The sequence below is a fragment of the Strix uralensis genome, chromosome 11, assembly GCF_047716275.1.
Source record: "Strix uralensis isolate ZFMK-TIS-50842 chromosome 11, bStrUra1, whole genome shotgun sequence".
Taxonomy (NCBI): Eukaryota; Metazoa; Chordata; class Aves; order Strigiformes; family Strigidae; genus Strix; species Strix uralensis.
Genome location: NC_133982.1, coordinates 12743421 through 12757516, shown reverse-complemented (window position 1 = coordinate 12757516; position 14096 = coordinate 12743421). Strand labels below are relative to the sequence as shown.

The window sequence follows — 14096 nt, the reverse complement described above, 5'->3', positions numbered from 1 at the left end:
CTCTCCACACAGATAAAATCCTCACTTAGCCAAAATGGGGAAAAAGATACTGTGATTGCAGACCATGTGATCTGTAGGGTATGTGTTTATGTGCAGACCTCCGAAGACCTCCAGTTCCTAGCAAGTACTCATCTTGGCTCTAGAGAAAATAAACAGCACTTTAGAGCCTGGTGTTAAATCCGGCCAGCACCTAAAACAGAGAAGAGACTATGCCAAGAGATGTAGCACACACCCCAAAGCAACTGCAGTCTAGTGAAATTCTGCAAGCCACCTCTCAGCAGCTGCTGCAGATTTAAGACCATATTTTGTAAAAGCACTTCAGAGCCAGAATTGCAAAATACTTCTGTGCCTTACTCACGTATGAAAATTAGATTTTGTCCTGAACTTCAGCAGGGCAGGAAAGATATTCTGTAAACATCAATAAGCACTTCACTACCCTTTGGGTTGTCTAAGTATTTTTAAGCTCAGCCATCAGCACCTTTGAGGTGACACCATGCTAGGACCTGTACTCAAGGGCAAAGGCCAAAGAGAGTGCCCAAGGGGAAGATCAACACCAAAAAAAAAAAAGAAAAAAGAAAAGCAGTATCAGTTTCCCATGATTATTCTATCCCTCTTAAAAGAAATTATAAGTATTGATGTAGTGGCGTTATCTCAAAGGTTGCATCTACAGCCCCAGAGCGTGATTTTGTACATACACCTAACCACACTATTCTGGAATATGAAATCCTCATCCTGACGCCTACCTATCCAAATGATTGCATTTTCACAGGCTCATGAGAAGTGTGCGCAGGAGGGAGCCCACAGTAATCAGGCTGGCCTGAGATCTGGTGCTTAGGCATGATGGCGGTATGGGTAACAGAGAGGTCTGGTTGGCAGCCAATGTTTCCTGGAATTCACTTTAATTCCTTCGAAAGCCGGTTATATTAAATCCAACAACAACCACCAGACAACAACAAAAAAGCAAATCCTTCCGAAAAAGCATATTAGCTAAAACATGATTTAAAAAGTGAGATCTGCAGCCGGAGATTATGCTCTGGCTTTTACAAGAAAAACAATTTTCAGGCTGCCCGTGTTGAAAGCAATCTCCGAGCAAGTAATTTCACAACATCCATCGAGCTGTCTCATTAAAAAGCTATTGCCCTATCTATGGCACACTTTCCGCTGCAATCCCTTCCTTTTTGTTTTTTCTTTCTCTTTTTATTAATTAATTTTCTTCTCATTAAAAAGCAACAGCCTCCTATAAACCTTTAGATGCCACACTTCAGACTCAAGGATGTAAGCCGTTATTCTTACAGAAACAGTCATTGCTGCAAAATTATTCCTAAACCTTACCCCACCCCTCTTTCCTTCCTCTCCTCCTGCCTCTTGGCTTAACTTCCCTGGGAGGGAAACAGCTCCTTCTGCAGAACAGAAAATGAGTTTTTAAGAACTAAAGGACAATGCAGTCACTGCTTCCCTCCAGGAGGGACATCTGCAGACCAACTAACAGCCAACTAATGGTTTATCCTTTTCTCATGCTTGTAACTGACTTTCATTAAGGAAAAGCTATCATGCTGCAGGACTTTTATCTTTCCCCCCAAAAAAGAAAAATCAGGGTCTTTTACTAGACAACCTCTAACCATGGGAATAAAAGAGATGGAAAGACGTCCCAGGTTACTGAGCACACACAGTGCTCTAGAAAAATCATTAACCCTGAGACAAATCTGTGCGGAAAAACAGGGAAGAAAACGACCACCTCTAAAAAACCCACAACCAAAATGAAAGAAGAGCCACATCATGGAGTTCAGCTGGGTACGCCCCATACCCCCAGTGCTGTACCCCCACAGTCAGCTGGAGAAACATTCCTCACGCCAGGCCCTAATTCCCCAAAGATATCTACCTCACTTAACTTCACACAAGAGGACGAGCCAAAGGCAGTCCACGCCACAGCCTGCTGCACCCTGTTCCATACACACACAGGCCTTTGCAGGGCGCAGGTTCTGTGCCTTAAGAACTGGCACAGTTTCAAGTTTCTCTATTCACTTTTATGCTGCTGTCTGCCCTTCCACATGCTCTTCTGTTTCCCTCCAGTGCTCTGGATGGGGAGTAAATGGCTGATGTAAACTGTGCTGAAATTGTGCATCTTTGCATACAGACCTTCCAGGCCACTGGAGAACTGAGGCTCGAGTCTCAATTACTTTGTTTATCAGCCAATTTCATTTCCTTGAAACCGTCTTTTATACAGTGAACACTTGATCCATCACAGCAAAGGTTCCAGAACAAGAGATCAGTAATAAAAAAGGGCTCGGTTGGGTTTTGTTTTGGTTTTGGTTGTTTGTTTTTGTGGTGGGTTTTTTTGGTGGGTTGGACATTTGGGGGAAAGTTAATTTTATTTAGGTGTTTTAAGGACCTGTTTGCATGGGCCCCTTGAACACCTCCTCTTATGTCACTTAATTATCAGGTCCAAACCTGGTCTATCATCTCTCTCTTCATACTACCTTTTTATGAAGGATTTCCACATCATAAATGGTCAGGTTTTGTTTTGCTTTTTCTCAAGCTGACCCAGGAAAGCAATCAGGGAGTCACCTGGGTTCTGCTGGAACAGCTTCATTGTCCTTCTCCCAGGTGATGACAGGGGAGGGCAGTCCTTCGATCCGACACTCAAACCGGGCCATGCCATTTTCTTCCACTGTCTGCGACTCCGGCTGTTGGAAAAAGCGTGATAATGCTGGGGAAAGAAGAAGGGAAGGAAAGTTAATAACTCATGTGTTTCTGCTGAGAAACGCAAACCTGTTACAATGTATGAGTTAAGAGGAAGGCTTTTCTCTCCTAAAGATAGTCTGAAATTAATTCCTTACTTTCCCATGCCCTACAGACCCTCAGCAGTCCTGACAACAGTAACTGAAAGGTTTCAATGTGGAAATTTGCTTCTTGCGTCATTTTCTCCTTTAAGGCAACAGTGTGCGAGAAGACAGGTAATTAGCTGGATTCAGCAGTTACCTCTCTAAATTGCTTCCTTGTCTGTTCACTTGCTCCATTTGGGAAGGACATGTAGAATGAGAAAAAGACGAGGGGAAATGCCACAACCCTGAGAGATGAGAGTTCCCCCTTACCTTGGAGCATTCCCGCAGCCACAGGAAATTAAGGCAAGAGGACAAACAAAGCCAGATGTCAAGTTACTTACACAGAACAACTGCCCACAGGCTGCCAATGCTGGAGACTAGGGGAAGAGACCATAAGGGTTATGATCCTCCTTCTCCACAGTGAATAGCTTTGCCTGCAAAAACCAACTTCACCCTACTCAAGCAGATGGGATGCAGCCAAGGGGAGAGACACAGCCACCTGGCTAAGAGAAGGAGGATGGATTTCAGACATGCCAGGACACTTGTTTGCCTTCCAGGGCTCACCCCTGTCTATATGCTTCTTTCTATACTAGAGAGGCTGAACTTGCTTCAGAGACAAAGCAGTAACGTTTGAGATTGCTCTTGGACTACATCCTTCCCATCGTCCATACACAGCTGCCTCATCTCCCTCCCCTTCCACGCACACAGCAAAACCCTACTGACTTCAGTGGAGCAGAAATCCTCCCCCTGGAACTGTCATCATCTGTCCTATCAACAGTATAACCCAAAGGCATCTCAGTCACACGGTGGAGTTTTGAATATGCATGCAGGCTCCTTGATAGGGACAGAAAGCTTGTATTCTTCTCCACCAGAAGAACTGGCTTCTGCTTTCAATAAGTCTCTGTTAAACTGTCTTTGCTGTTAAACCCACCCTGCAGTACAAATGCATCCAGCAATGCTGTAACACAAGTACCAGAAATCCTGAACATGGCACAATAAACATAAATTTCAGCCAGAAAACAGGCTTGACTGCTGGGCCAAGCACAGCGCTGTGCTTATAAGGACCCCAACTTACCTTCTGGTCCTCCAATACAATTACGTGCTTGTCCCACCACCGCTTCCCAAGATCATCCATCATTGCTTTGGATTTTATAGGACTCCAAAACTGAAGTTTTATTTGCATCATGCACACACAAACATACATGCACACACATACACACTTTAATGCAGTGTTAGCTTGAGAAAGTATGTACAGTTTTGAAAATTAAATGCTTTTACATGACCCATTTTAACCTCGGCATATTCTCAGCTGTCATTAGTGTTTTTCTTTAATTTAAATAGTTATCACATGTTTAAAGCAACTCATTGCTCTCCGCAGCAGCTACAGACTTAATTCTCCCACCAGCTGTCCGCCAAGTCTAGTTTTTCATTTCAATACAAATGGCAATGAAAAATGTTTTCCTGGAAAAAATTGAGAAAGACATTAATATGCAAGGCCCCAATTCAGCCAACTGCTTTAGTATTTTCAAATATACACTGCAGAGTAATTTCTACGGATTACAAGATCTTTTAAGCTCACGTTAATAAAACCTGCTGAACCGAGGAGTTTGAAAGAAAACCCATCAAATGCCAGTGCACATTCCGGATGGCACCATCAAAACAACCTTCCCCTGGCAGCAGATATCCTTAATGCTCTTTCTCGTTATTCTGTTTTCATCCTACAAGTGTAAATGAGAATACTTTGGCAGGCTCCAAAGGGTCATGTACCCGGAAAGGTCACAATGGGAGGCAGGAATCCTTTTAAAAAGATGAACTCTGTAAGCATTTCTGTTTCCTCTGCTTCATGTCAGGTAACCTGTTTCTCTTCTGTTCATTATTAAGTGGCATCATCTAAACTGATATGATGAAGTCTCAAAGTTTACAGCAGCTTTGGACCAGTCTTCAGAGACCAGGGAACCTAAATGGAACATGGTGTGCATGATCAGCAACACCACTGTCACCAACAGATGTGAAAAAGCTCCGTAAATCCCAGCAGGCAGCTCCCCGCTCTCTTAGCTCTCCCTCACGGCTACAGGCACGTATATTTTGTACAGTTTGGTGAGAGATGAAGGATGCTTAGCGAGCCAGGCTTAACTCTGCACATTCTGGCATGAAGTGCAAAGGTGTACAAAAGGTGACAGTGCCTCCTGGGCTCCCCGGGGTTACCTAGACAATAACCTGTCCCAAAGCAAGGGGCCGCTGGCTATTCCTCCCCATCACCTGCCAGACCTGTGTCTGCAAGCTTGAAATTCCCTGCTGAGAACCGGATCCTGCCCTTCACCTCCATCCAGCCCCATCTGCCTGCTGTGCTCGGCTCTGGAACGGCTCTTCAAAAGCAAAGAGCCAAGAAATGCACCCGTGACAGATTTCTCATTAGGATGTGGAGGAGCGTGACTAAACAGTGACCCTGATTAGGGAGCGTAGCGTCCCTCTCGCTCCGAGCGGCACGCAGGAACAGCCAGGCTTCCCAAGCAGAGTCACAGCTCCCCAGCAGAGCCCACAAAGCCCAAGAGCTCAGCGGGTGCCGGATGTTCAACCCTGGCAATGCAGAGCAAACTGTGTTTTGTCTGTTGGTGACTTCTCATGATAACTCTTGGGGTGGGATTCAGAGGCTGAGCAGCTCTGTCATATTCCTTTGACAGGATCAGGATAGGGAGAGTGGGGATCAGTGAGGACAGGCTGAAAAAAATCACCTCTGCAAGCTCTGAGAGAAGCAACCTGTAGCCTCCCCAGTGAAGGAGAGGATAGGGCACATGAACAGGGATCTTTCGTGCACAGAAAGCAACACCAAAACAAGATAAGAACAGTGAAAAGGTATCTCTGATGCAGGACTGAACAAGAACCCTGGATCTCAGTACTGGCAAGGCTCAGGCAGACACAGACTTGCTGGCCGGCTCATTGCTGCTCCAGGCATCCTCTGCATCAACTTGAGGCCAAGACCACAGCACGCTGTGTTCCTCCTCTCTCATCCCAAGGGGTACCAGGGTGGAACAGGGGAGACAGAACATGTCCAGCACCTACAGCATGACCCAATCTAGGCTCAGAGCCATGCTGCAAACAGCTGGCGCTGGGAGGAAAGAAAAGAATCGGCCAGCGCAAGGCAAGCAGGCTGTGGAAGGAGAGGACTGGAAAGCAGGTCCTGCTACTCTGATGCACTGCACAGAAGTGCGTGCGGGTCACAGCGAGCACAAGACAGGCTCCAACACACTGCTCACCCTAGGGCCACGGGGATCCTTAGGAGGGGCTGCTCTCCTGCCAGAAAGACGTTGTGATGGAAGGGACTACTGCAGAAGTGCTGCAAGTGAGAGGTTTTCACGTATGGAGGAAGGGAAAGAAGATGCTTGAGGGGAAAAAGGAAACAAAGACAACAGATACATACTCGACATTATTTTCAACTCCTCAGCTAGGGTTTAGCTTGCAAAGCCATCCCGTGCCACAAAACACCTCCCAGCTCTATTGCACTGATTACCTGAACACCTTAATAGGCCACTCAGTAAAAATTACCCACTGCAGGTGAGAAGGTGAAGAGCATTACAGCAAATTGCCCTCAGCAATGTGCCAAAGCACCAGGCTCTGTGCCTTCAGGAATGGAGCACGCAGCTCCCTCCCCACTGACATGTTAAACCCAGCTGGAGCCAAACCGTGTGTGCCAAGACTTTTAGCCCCAAGCCCAGGGGTGACTGCAGTATGGGGAAACACAGCACCCTCCCCCTCTCCCAGCAGCCTGATCCGTGCAGGAGGCTGTGAGCTTGGAAAGACTGCCAGCCAGCAACACTACACCCCAGGCAGAAAATGCAGTCTATGCAAGGAATTCGGCCTTCTGAAACGGACTTGCAGCTCTCTCCCACAGCGCTTTGCCCCCAGACTCTCCGTGTGCTCATCCCCTTTGTATCTTTTACAATTATTAGTAGGTATTTCTAAGATGGGGGCAACTTTGGCCCCCACTGAGATCACGTACACCGCCCAGACGACCTGTCTCTGAACAGCTCACCTCTGAACAGGCCGGGGGGGTGGAAGGGAAACACGCACAGAAAGCCATGGGAGCGATTTGCCACGGCCCCACAGCGCGGTGGAGGCAGAGCCAGAACTGGCTGCATGGCCATATGGCAGCACAGGACCTGTGCTGCCCAGCTAATCCGTACAGGGCTTGCTCCTGCCTCTTCACAGACACCAGTTCTCCACCTACTTGAAACAGTATCTGAAAGTCACATCTGCGGATGGTCCAGAGCGTTTCATCTGCCAAAGGATTTCCTGCCCAGCCTGGCTCTGCCTACAGTCACCAGCGTTCACTCACCTATGCACCTAATCTACACAATAAATAGCATAAAATCCATAAAATAAATCCTTAAAATAAGAGTAAATCCCAGTCTGCCTTTCCTCAAATCCCAGACACGCTGTGTGTTGCAGAGAAGAGATGTTCTCTGTGTGGAGAGCGGATCACGAGAGCCTGTGTGCATTGATTCCTGCTGTGGCCTGTCCCTCCAGGTGCAGTAACACACCAAACCTCTCCTGTGCTTGCTGCCAGCAGCCACACAATGCAACACAGGCCCATTCCCTCCAGGCACAGCAAACATCTTCATCTGACAGTCACAATTACTGTAATTTTCTAGAACCTCCCTCACACAAAATGTTTAAGCTAAATTAACAGCTTTAACAAATCTTCACAAATGTAGTTATTAACAGTTAGAAAGCTATACCTTCCCACAACTAAAATAACACCCCTGGTATTTCCACGTGGGAGCGTGCAGGGCTCGGAGAAACCCACAAACCTAATTCATCAGCCTGAGCAGCTGTTCACTTAACAGGCACGCTCACACCAAAAGCAGTCACAGACTCGCTCCTCCTCGTCTGCCACGGCCACCACTGACACGAGGTGTGGATGGCCGACCACGGATGGATCCCCAGTCTGGGGAAGGAAACACACTGCGGGTCAGAAGCACAGGCTGATTGCAGGGATAACATATCCCACCTGCTGAACAGGTTTTTGTCTACTGGCCTGTACTGATCGGCAGTGCCCAGGGCAATCAGCACAAAGAGTAACTCCAGCCTTGGATACACTACTGTATTCAGCAGCAGGGGGGAAAAAAAAAAGGCCTTTACGATCCTCATTTGCACCAGCTGAATGCTAATGTAGCAAGTGCTTCTGCCCAACCCACAAAACAAATCGAAGCGAGAGATGCATTTCATTAATCAATTCCCTCGCTGTTCTCCATTCAGAAATGAATATGTTATGTCAGGTGCATGTGCATGCCACAGAAGCAGCACTTTCCCTGTGCAGATGATAATAAAAGGAGACCTGAGTACACTCAAGGAGAGAGTTGACCTGAAATTCCCTGTTTCTGGGAGAAACCCAGAATGGGATGGAGAGACACGTCACCTATGTATGCTGCTCTGGAAAAATCCAGGGGCACGGAAGGGCAATTTAAGTCACTCTCCTGGTTTTGAGATGTCTCCACTGTTCTCACTTGTGAGACACCAAACAATAAACCCACATCCATACATTTTGTCAAGGCACAAACCATTGCCATCAGGCAAGAGACACCGTGCGAATTTCAACACAAGTCACCCCTAAAAAGGAATATATCCTAATTGAGGGTGGCTGGGATTGGGGCAAGAGCAGCTGAATAAATCCTCCTGGATTAATAACACCTTTTCTACTCCAGGTCTCCCAACTCCCCAGATGATATCTGTGTGTAGGATCCCTGACTCCATCTTCACAGCCCTCACAAGTCCCTTAACCCCAAAGAAATACTGGAACCAGCTATTTATCTGGCACTACAAATCACTGAAAAGAGGGAGCAGGAGGGATGGGTGACCAGTAATCTGTGGGTGCTGCTGCTAAACATTTTCTGAGCAGAAAAGGAGGACATGTTGCAAAGGTCAAAGGTATTCCCCTGATCTGGCAAAAGCTTCACCTGCCATCAGGAGTGCTGGTTTCTACAGCACAGTGCTCACAGAGTGAAACACGTGCTCAGTCAAACCTGGACCGCCCTGCCTGGGGTACCAGAGATAAATACATCCCAGTGTACAGTGGGAGTTAGGACATCCACTCTGCATCCTCACTTACCACAGCTCTGAGCAAGTGCGAAAGCACCTCAGCCCTGACGGTGTGCTGTGCAGCTGCATCCATCAACACCTACAGAAGTCACTGTACTAGAGAGGAGTGTTACTGTATTTGCATTATTTTCTAACCTCATCTGTTTGGTAGGTCAAGGAATCATTTATTGGCATTCACACATTTAATATAGCTCCAGGAGCCATTCCTGAATACAAAGGAATTTTATTCTTGAATGCTGCCCAACAATTCAGTGGTTCAGATCTTGGAGTGTCTCAGAGATCAAAACAAAAAACAGCCTGAAGAGCCCTTTCTTTCATCTCTTTTATTATAAAGAGCTACTCACCTCACAAGACAGTTCCCCACACCCAGTGGAGCCACAGACTATGTGTCACATAGACAACCGTCCATCCCAGCCTCCACACTGCTCTTCACTGACTGGAGTTTCCCCTGGAGTTCAGAGATTTACACCATGCTGAGATGGGGTAAATTCTCCTGTTGGGAACATCTCAGCAAACCCAGTGGCACCTACTGCATTCACCAGCTACTGAGAGAGCTACAGCTGCTTGGCTCTGCCCTGGTCTCAACACGCCTTGCTCGGCATCAAACTCCTCAAGTCCCCTCTATGTTCCTCCCCAAACTGTGCTGTCTGTTCACCAGGGAACCCAGAAGAGACCAACGGTGACCTGGAGGCAGCTGAGCAGATGTGCAGAGCCAAATCCAGTGTGTTAGATCTAGAGCACATACCCAGCACTGCCATTCTCTCTACTCAGGGCTCTGACCTCCTCCCTGCAGCTCTCCAGTTGAACTTGGTCTCAGTTCCTTGCAGAAGAGCTTTTCCAAGTCCTTACAAGACCAGAACAGCAGAACAGGCTGGAAAGTATTTGATCAGCTCCTCATCTGCATTGCTCACAGCTCTTCAGGCCCAGCACGAAGAACTAGGACTACAGGAGGGGAACCCTCAGATTAGCAAAAAGGTGTCAGAAGAGGTTACCCTACCCTGCCTGCCCATTTTAGTTCAAACTCCCCCTTCTGCAGTTTTGACACTGCCAACACCACTCAAATGCACCATTAGAAAGTCAAGAACAAGAACAGCCCAGTAACCTGCATCAGAGAGAAGAGAGGCAGCCACGAGGCCAGGAGCTCTGGGTCTTGTCTAGCCATGGCAAGATTTGTCAGACACAGAAAGAGATAATGGTAGAAGGCTGCCTGGGAGCACAAATCCAATGTCACAGTCTAGTTTGGTCTCTGTGGGAGTGAAGGATCTCATTATAGGTATTTCAGACCACACTGATGCACAAAGATTTCCTTATCCAGAAGCCCTGAGCACACTGCTCTCTCCTGCTGCATAATGCAGCTGAAAAGCAGGGTGATGGACACATCCTTCCATACTGGGACATGCTTACTGGCACTGAAGCATTGTAAAACCATTTTGGCTTACCTGCTTTCCTCCCAGACCTGAAATCAACAGCACTGTGCTTTAAGAGAGCATGTTTGGGAATTGAAATTCAGTGCATCTGTCCCCACTGGGATCCTGGTACCTCCCTTGGCTCCACCAGGCACACAGAGAGCCTCAACACTCCTGCTCACTGCAGTCAATCAGATAAGTTGTTTTACCGAAGATTAAGCTCCTGCTCTTCTGCCACTCACTGCGCTAAAGGCAGACCTAAGCTTTCACAAATAAAAGCCATCAGAAGGGGAGACATCCAACATCCTGTCCATCAGGACCTCACAGCGCAGAAGATGAAAGACCCCAAGGCCTCCCTTGGTGCATCAGTTCCCAGCTATGTTCACAGTCTTTATCATTTTCATAAGGCCATACTGAGACACACTAAAGCCATCAAAGTCACCAGACATTCCAAATGGGGAGAGCAGTAGGTGCCCTTAGAAGCCTGTTAAGCTCTAAGCCAGCTACTGAGAGCAGGGACAAAGGGGAACTTGGACCACCTGAGTAGAGCCTGGCTTGTTTCCAGTGCTTTTTGCCCCTCAAGTGACCACCCACGTCCACCTGACTGTCTCTCAGTGATTAACTCTCTTCATCAGTGTACCCACACTCTTCACTCAGGGCAGATCCTGATCTGGACAGAGTTGCAGGGCACCCACTGCCACCTCTGGGATGTGGACGGAAGAAAGAGCTCAGCACAGTCGAGCTGGGAGCACACAGCACACCAATGCAAGCGTCCCCGTCCCAAACACAGCCAGTCCTTCCAGCTGTCCCCATGCAAGTAATGCAGGTGCATTCCTGCACACACCGTCCAGGGGTGACTCCTGCAGAGGAAAGGCAATGGGGGCTTCCTCCCAACCCCTTCCCCATCACCCGGCCCCTTAGCTTCAGCCAGCACTCACAGATTTAGGGCAGTGCTCCTTATCTATGTCACTGGAGCAACAAGCCCATCATAGGCTTGGCGAGGAGAGCCAGAGCTGTCATAGCCAGACCCCCACAGCCACCTCCCCATGCAGAGGGTGCTGCACTCAGGGCTGCGAAGAGTCGAGCTCTCTGCAAAAACAAGCACTGTCTTCTGGAGAGTGAGGAGGGTCCTGTTTTTAATTCATGGCTGATGGCACTTACCTGGGAGAGTTACATAGGATGTTAACAGTGGGATAACAGAAAGACACCATTGCTTGTATGGGGACTATCCCAAATCCCACCTACACATCATTAATAGAATTTCACTTCATAGACACTTTATCTCAAACTCTCTGGGAGGCAGATGGTCTGTATAAACACCAGGAGGGGAAAAAAGAAAATCAACAAAAAACCCGCAACACTTACTTGAAAATCTGACTGCAGCCGTTTGACTGGTGAGAGCCCCTAGGGAGCTGTGAGACACGCAGGAGTAATTACCCTCAGCATCAGCCCTCTCGGGATATTTACTGTCCTTTGCCACGGCCTGGGATGAGATGAAGAGCGATCCATTCGGAAGCACGTGGAGATGTTCCTGCTCCACTAATGGAAAACCATTCTTCTTCCACGTGATATTGATCACCTGCTCAACAGGGGACAGGTTACAGTCCAAAATCACAACTTGGTTTGGCTCCAGTATCACCTTTGCAGGACCAGCACTACAGCTCAGCTCCAGTGAATCCCCTTCCAACAGCCTCCCTGCAAAGAAAAGACAGCGTTGCAGTGGGAGTTGCTTTCCTTGGTTAATCACATCCCAGTTTTACACAGCAAAGGAAGTACGGTTCTCCATGAGTGTGGCTGGAGATAACAAGTGAAATTTAGCCCTGTTAGGTGACCCATGACACTTGCGCACAGCACCCTCCATCACACATTCCTAGGGCTGTACAACCTGCACCATTTCTGCCGCCCCGCACTGTGCCCAGCAGCCACCCATTCTGTCCGCACTTGGTTTTTCCATGCTGGATTCAATCAGAGAAGAACTGGAAGAAGGTGAAGTGACGACAAAAGCAAGAGCAAGCACAGAAGATGCAGCAAGTGCCCCAACCTGCCACGGCAGCCCATGACAAGCAAGGGCTCCCCCTCACCTGCACACCAGAGCCTCCTCCGAGGCTGATCAACCCCCAGAAGACAACTAAGTGCAAGCAAAGGTATTCAAGCCCACCTTGGTACACCAATGCCAATAGTTACAGCTTGGTTGGAGCAGTTCCCCCTCAGGGGGAACTGGCGGCAAGAGCTCAAGCCCAGCTGGAAATCCAGAAAGACAGTGTCTCCCACCAGTTCATGTACTGGGAAACACATTTCAAAGAAAAGTCAACAAAAAAAGGGCTAAAAATGTGACCTGCTGTCTCTGAGCCTTTTATCCCACATAGGTGAATCCAGAATGAGAATGGATGGATGCATCTGCTGCACTAGAAAAAGATATTCCAGCTGCAAGCAGACAGTACACAGAACATGCCCTTAGGCAACCTGCCTCCTACAGCCGGAGGCCACAGTACTGACCAGCAGCAAGCTAAGCTGAACAGGTCTTGGTCTGGCCGATTTCCAAACCCACGGACTCGTAGGAGAGCTCCACCTCCGAAACAAGGCTCAGCATTTCCTGAAAGAATATTGCCATTAATAAAATGCATTTGCTGTTAGAGTTCTCCAGAGACACTAAGTCAATGTTAGCTGGCAGCGCTGCTTCCACACACCAGCAATTTCAATCTCTGCTGTGCTCAAACCATCACCATCCACTCTTTTTATGGCTCCACTCCAAATTATTTTGTCACTGCTCCAATCAGAAATGTTTCCTGCCTCTATAACAAGTTTATCAACACTGGATATGAACCACATGGCTCCCTGCCCGTCTCCTATCGCAGAAGGCTACAGATTAATTTTATAGGAATTCAAACACCCTATTAAACCTGCTACTACCTACTGCTGATAAAAGGGCTGCATTTTAAAAGAGTGTGTGTTAAGCATGCAATTAGGGGCAATGACACGCAAAATTACACATGGAGAGATGGAATTATTTCAAGGCGTGTGCCGGAAACTGCAGGTGCCCCTGAGAGGAAGGGCCTAACCCTGCCCACATGGGGGGCTGATTTGGTGCCCACCCAAGCCTGCGGGGATGGGAACTTGTCAGGTTTGTCATCATTGTCAGTTTGCAGAATGACCACCGAGAACTTGATGTTGGCCAACTATGTCCCTTCAGTGACAGGAAGCTACACGAGAATCCCACCTGCCTGATGCCTGTTGATTGCTATTATTATGGGACAGAATAGACTCTGCCCCAAACACTGTCATCTTCACCAGGATGTCCACGGGACAATCTCCCAGCCCCCAAAGCCAAGCCCGAGCAGGATGCAGAGATGCCCATTTCACACCATGTTACACAGCCTGCACCACAGCCAGGCAGCTACCACCATCACGGAGCAGCCTGCAATTCTCTGGATGTAGGGTTTTCCCACACGGATGCTTCCACTGTGCTGCTAACTCACAGTCTGCAGGAAGAAGGCACAGCGAGAAGCAGCAGACGTCATCGAGCTCCCAACATGCACACACTGCAACGTAATTTCTGGATTTGTCAGCCAGCACAGCCCTAGCAGGTTCCTTTCTGCCCAGCCCCCTCAGGTCAGGGAGCAAGCTGAGGAATGCCACTAGGCAGGGACTGTCACCAAATGTCCTCCTGTAAGGGCAATTCTGCCTGTTCGTGTCTCCTAGGGAAGATTAGTCCTTTGAGGATCACAGCAAGCTACAAAACTCACTCACTGGCTCTACAGGAGGCTGGAAGTAG

General features: G+C 48.1%; 1 protein-coding gene across 2 annotated transcripts in view; it reads right to left on the bottom strand.

The window, feature by feature from the left end:
• The window catches only part of IGDCC4 (immunoglobulin superfamily DCC subclass member 4), a 105114-nt gene that overhangs the window by 55191 nt on the left and 35827 nt on the right, over positions 1–14096 (bottom strand). For both annotated transcript variants that reach the window (XM_074880546.1, XM_074880545.1), the window contains 2 exons: positions 11690–12019; positions 2566–2707 (listed from right to left, as the gene is read on the bottom strand). In XM_074880546.1, the coding sequence (XP_074736647.1) occupies positions 2566–2707; positions 11690–12019 (472 nt within the window). The remainder of the gene's footprint in view (positions 1–2565; positions 2708–11689; positions 12020–14096) is intronic.